At 46.3% G+C, this 5,768-nt stretch overlaps 1 protein-coding gene across 8 annotated transcripts in view; it reads right to left on the reverse strand.

Moving 5' to 3' along the window:
• Positions 1-5,492, reverse strand: part of ADGRF5 (adhesion G protein-coupled receptor F5) — a 107,437-nt gene extending 101,945 nt beyond the window's left edge. For 2 of the 8 annotated variants that reach the window (XM_024766273.1, XM_024766266.1), the window contains exon 1: positions 5,207-5,492. In XM_024766273.1, coding sequence (XP_024622041.1) covers positions 5,207-5,269 — 63 coding nt within the window. In that variant the 5' untranslated portion in view covers positions 5,270-5,492. Of the gene's footprint in view, positions 1-4,730; positions 4,929-5,206 lie in introns of all 8 variants that reach the window. The other 6 variants (XM_024766265.1, XM_024766264.1, XM_024766272.1 and 3 more) reach the window with 4 other exon arrangements.
• Positions 5,493-5,768: the final 276 nt, after the last annotated feature.

The following is a 5,768-nucleotide window of genomic DNA, read 5'->3' on the forward strand; positions in this document are numbered from 1 at the left end:
GGGGTGTAAAACCTTTTTTTTTTCCCTTTTTTTTTTTTTTTTTTTTTGCTCTACGCGGGCCTCTCACTGTTGTGGCCTCTCCCACTGCGGAGCACTGTCTCCGGACGCGCAGGCTCAGCGGCCATGGCTCACGGGCCCAGCCGCTCCGCGGCATGCGGGATCTTCCCAGACCGGGGCACAAACCCGTGTCCCCTGCATCGGCAGGCGGACTCTCAACCACTGCGCCACCAGGGAAGCCCTATTTTGTACTTTTTAAATTTAGATTTCAAGATGGCAAAGAATACAGAGACATATCGTCGTGTTTTCATTTTATACATAGAGCAAAAATCAGGGACAAAGCTTGGAGTCTTGCTGTTAACTTGCTTGATCCCAGTTTGGCTGAAAATGTACCAAAATGTGGCAGTTTTCCATCAAATAGGAATGTGATTGCAGCACAAGAAGTAACCCACGATCTAGTTAAAGAGTAACCCAAGAAGAGCGGTTTGGAGTGAACTTTTCCCATCTCATTGTTCTCGTTTCTTTTTTGCTTTTTCCTGGAAATCCAACCTTTTGACTGTTGCTGCAAAGACCCTATTTAAAAAGCATCTCAGCTGATGTGTAGGGCTAGCTAGTCAAAAGGCAGCCCCGATCACTCTGTAGTCTGATGCTTTTTTTTTGCAGACTTTTATTTTGTGGCTTGGGCCGGAACCCTGACATCACGAGACTCTTGGTAGCTTTGAGTGGGAAGGACCTCGAGGTCATAACCCAGGCTCCACCCAGTGCGGGCATCCCTTTGGGAACACCCTGGCCATGGTCTTCCAAGGTGCTGGAACACTGCCCAGGACAGGGTGTTCACCCTGCCACAAGGCAGCTCACCCAGTTTTAGACAATTCAAATGGTGGGTAAATCCTTCTGTACATTGAGCTAGGACCTGTCACCCTATAATTGCCACTGATCCATCCTCTGTTGACCCCTTTTCCCACCTTGAGCAATCTTTAAATATTTGAAAGCAACCTTCATGAGCTGCAAGACTTACTTCTTACTTCAAATGTCCTCTGGTTCTTTCAACTATTCTGCACATGACAATCTTCTCATTTTCACCATCTTGGTCAACATCCTTTTTTCAGATCTGATGTATTTTTTGAGGCAACATACTAGGTACTTTAATTAATCTTCTCTACAACCTGGCTTGGTAAACATTATCTGCATTTTCAGAAACAAATCTAAGACTTGATGAGATACAACCACTTATTGAAGGAGATGGCAGATGGAGGATTCAGAAGTGGGTCTACCTCTTTCCAGCCCACTCCATGCCTCTGATGAAAAAACAAATGTTGGTCAGGTACAGGCAAGGTTGATCTCAGATACATCCCGAGATCTGCAGTAGGTCATTAGAAACCTCCCATGCAGGTGAGCCTCTTTTTTTTGTTGCTACAAGGTGTGCTTACTGATAGAGATTGATGTTAACTTGAGGAGTTAGGAAATGACCATCAGAAAACACTGCCTGCTGGGAGGCAACTATACACAAGGTGGGTGTGCAGGAAATTTGGAGGCAAAGAGATACACGAGGAACAGGAAGCAAGAAGGAACTCAGAAGGTTTGGAAGGCATTTCGTTTGGAAGCTGCACACATGATGAAGCAGGAAGAGAAGGCTCAGACAGGCAAAGGGTGAACCCTTGCGAGGGCCTAAAGAGTTTGCTGCAGCCTCAGCCTGGTGGTTGTATCTGGAGAACAAATAGAAAGTTATTTGTTTCCTCCCAGCTGTGCATGCACCCCGTGGGGGTGCAAAGCTCGGGGACAAAGGATACTATGCCCGGCCCCCAACCTCTGATTCTAGGTGAAATGAACACAAATTAGAAAGAACCCAAGTGTAATCAGAAAGGGAGTCCTTACAACCATGCCACAGTGGGGGTCAGGGATCCCTTCTTTGCTCTATGTCTACAAGTTTCCAGATTTTTCCTGCACGACTTGGTGGAGCTACTTCCTTCCCTTCTCCTGACTGCTTTCCAAAAGCAGAGACTGCCTGAGGATGACACTGCCTTTCTCCTCAGCTGCCCTACTTCAAACCAGCTCTCCACCCAACAGTGAATACCAAGTGGATTCCTCTAAGCTGCAGGGCGCTGCTCCCTGGAAGCCATTGCCACGTAGTGTTTGATGGAAGGTACCAAAGGACAACATTAATGTCACAGCTGAGCTCGTGGGCATAGTCATGAAATGTCTCCCTTAAGATCTCCTCTTTGCCAGTTTGACCCAGAGAACGACAGAGCCCTGCCCTTCAAATCATCACGTAACATGACAGAAGTGAGCGCAGAGGCTCCCTGGATATTATCTTCTCTGTACACTCATGAAGGCAGGGGCCCCTTTTCCTTCTAATTCTCCATCTTGTTCACCACTTGAGAAAATCCAGGTCCAGCAAATGGATGTGGACCCACCCAGGGTCACCTGGCTAGGGAATTACAGGTGCTGGACTAAATCAAGGTGCTGAAACACAGCCCAGCTTCCTTTGTACTAAATCACTCTGCCTTCAAGCTCCTGCTGTCTTTACTTGGATGTGGCAGCTTTGGTTAAAGATGAGGCTTTCAGTTTTCCTTCAGACTTTATATGGAAAAGCAAGACAGAGGATGAAAAGGCACATCTTGTCTATGGGGAGCTGCATGGAGGCAGGGCTCGCATTTGTGTCGTTGGTCATGGTATTTGTAGCAGGTAGCACAGCAACTGGTATGGGAAAGGTGTTCAGTACCTATTTGCTGAAAGATGAGTAAGTCTCTAACTTGGAGTGGTGGCAAATGAGGAGCACTGATAGAGAAACACCTTCTGGGAGAGACTATTCACAGCGACGTAAAGAAATAGATTCGAAAAGGTATGGCACAGGGTAGGTACTCAAAATATTTGGTGAAAAAAATGAATCCAGCCAAGTCTCATAAAGGAGAGTGTGGAAAAATATTATAGAGAGTGGCAATCTCCTTGGAAGACTTCAAACTACAGACCTCAATCTGGGGATGATTTGGGCCTCTTCAAACAATGTATCCATTCATTTGTCCATCCATTCATTCATTCACGAATTCAAAAACACTGAGCACAGGCTATGTACCTGGCATTGGTTCAAGTGCTATGGATTCAGAAGTTAATCTCCAGTAACTCCTCAAGGATGAAAATAATAAACCTAGCAACGATCATTTAATGTACTAAGGGCTATGGCAGAAGCACTTCGCTAAGTTGCCATAAAATACCGGACTTGATGGGCATTTAGTTTAAGGTGGACTGGATGGGGGGAGGAGGGAGGAACAATCAGGCTGCAGTGGGTAGCTGGGTGGAAAAGATGAATGGAGTTATGGGGACACAGAGAACAGCACACACAGACATAGGTAGGTATTAGAGCTCTCTCATATTGGGGAAATGGAAGGTATTGGGTACAGCTGGAAAGTCAGAGGGTGAGAAGTAAGGCTGGCTGTATGATAAGGACCATACCTTGAAGGTCTTGTCTACCTTCCTTAAGTTGGGGCTTCACAAACTTTAATGCATGTGAATCACCCAGGGACCTGGATAAAAATGCAGATTCAGTAAATCTGGGGAGCAGATAGAGAACCTGCATCTCTAACAAGCTGCCCAATGATGCCTGATGCAGCTGGTCCCTGGACTACCCTTTAGGAAGCAAGGCTGTAAGCAATGGGATGCAATGGAAATATTTCACTGAAGAGAGTGACATTAAGAGCACTGCATTTTCCGAAGAACCCTGTAGCAGGGTATGGAGGACGGAATGGAGGGAGACCCTGCTGGGGTAAAATACAAAAGTGGCAAGAGATTTTGAGCATCTGAACTAAATAAAGTTAGGAAAGAACAGTCAATGTTCAAATAAACAGGTGCAGACTGGTATTCTATGAAGTCACTGTAAAATATTTCTCCCAGAGGAAAGGTTGCTTGTGAGGACGAAGATGAAACAATGAAAGCGTAAGAGGCCAAAAAAAAGTCAAAGAAGCACATAGTGTTATTTGAGTAAGTCTAGACCCCCCCCTCTGGGTCTCAGTGGACATGGACACATCATCTCTAGCCCCAGTAATGACTGAAAAAGCAGCCAGCTAAGGGGCGCAGCATCCCTGCAGACAATTATCACAACAGAGCAAATAAAATCAGCCTTCTCAGCCATCACTTGAGAGACACTTGCATCTAGTTTCAGGAAGCTTCAGGAAGAACAATTGTTTCATAGCAAATTCTGGAAAATAACATGGCAGTCCACCTGATCTTGAACACAGAGCTTGTCCATTTCTTAGAACTCATAGGTACCCGAAATTAGAAACACCTATTTATATTGCTGTCAGAAAATACCCTATCCACTCTAAGCCATCTTTAACTGAAAGGAAAAACTCAGAAAGGAGTAAAAAAAAAAAAAAAAAAAAATCAAGGGAAGGGTCTACATTGTTGAAAAGGAAAGGCAGGTGGTAAAACATTTTTCTCATATACTGAAGCCCCCAAAATGCAGCTTCTAATGGGATTTCCCTCCAAAGAAAAGAAGAATCAGCTTTGCCTTCTAGGTACTATTCTGGGTGGCATTCTGTATCCAAAGATGTACAAAAGCAAAACCCCCAAGGGTCATCTCCCCTCTCACTCTTTTTCCCCACATCCTGTAAATGAGTAAACCTCAACCAGACACAGAGGTTGAAAACATGCAGCCAACTGGAAAAGCCATATGGACACACACTTCAGAACAGCTTGGTTCACAGTACAAGGCAAAAGAAAAGAGTGCAGGAACCTACCTTTCTCGTCTGTGCTTTGCAGCCTCCTGAAGTTTAACCCTGTACTGGAGAGCTTCCCAAGAACCTCTTTGGGGAGGTGAAACTGAAGGGCCTCCCCTTCAATCACAGCCGCGGAGAGGGTGGGGTTGCCCAAGACCAGACTTCAGCTCGTTGGCTCACGGGGACCTCAGGGAGCAGAGGTGAACTGCCGTCTAGTCTCTGCTGCAGGAAGAAACTGGGTGACTCGGTGTGGCTGGAGGTGGGGGTTGGAGGCTGGGGGAAGGGAAGTAATCTGGGAACCGTATTAAATAAGAGATCCTCTCCACATGATTTCCTGTAGTAGGTGCCTGTTGCCTCTCTCCAGGCTCCCCAGAGGAAATAAGACATTTAAATGTGTCCTTTGGCCACTGGCAAGAAGAGAATAAATATGCTAAGAATCGTGGAAATGAGAATTAGCAGGGCAGCAGGCAGGGGGCTGATGGGCCAGCTAGCTTTACCTCGTACCAAGTGCTTTCTTCCTGAAGTTTCTCCAAGTGTTCAACTCTGCAAAAGTCAAGCATGTCCTCATCCTCTTCCACCGAGCTGAAGAATTTTCTGGCCACACTCCAGATGCAGTGCTGCAGAGCCGTTGGTAAGAGGCAGGCCAGAACAGGCCTGAGAAGGGTCTGCTTGCCAGCCGAGGCAAAGACTCTCTCAGCTCTGTCTCTGGAAACTGATGACAGCCTGTGTCTAATTCTGGAACACTTCCTCAAGTCCTCGGGCCGTTTTACCCTAGGGTTTAAAGAATTCCCTGCAGGCAAACATCTGTAGATTGCTAGAAGCAGGACTGCCCGCTACATAATTGATGGGGCTCAGTGCAGAATGAAAATGTGAGGTCACTCCTTCAGAAATTAAGGATTTCTAGATGACAGCAGATCCTTAAACCCAGTGCGGGCCCTTCTGAGCCCAGGGCTGTTTGCAGCTTGTGTAGGTGGTACATCTGTGAAGCCCATCCAAGTTGTGTGCCCCATGCGCAGTGAGGCCAAGCAAACCGAAACATCGGAGTTTGGAGAAGAGAAA

Source organism: Neophocaena asiaeorientalis, unplaced genomic scaffold (genome assembly GCF_003031525.2).
Source record: "Neophocaena asiaeorientalis asiaeorientalis breed wild unplaced genomic scaffold, Neophocaena_asiaeorientalis_V1.1 scaffold46, whole genome shotgun sequence".
NCBI classification, from domain to species: Eukaryota; Metazoa; Chordata; class Mammalia; order Artiodactyla; family Phocoenidae; genus Neophocaena; species Neophocaena asiaeorientalis.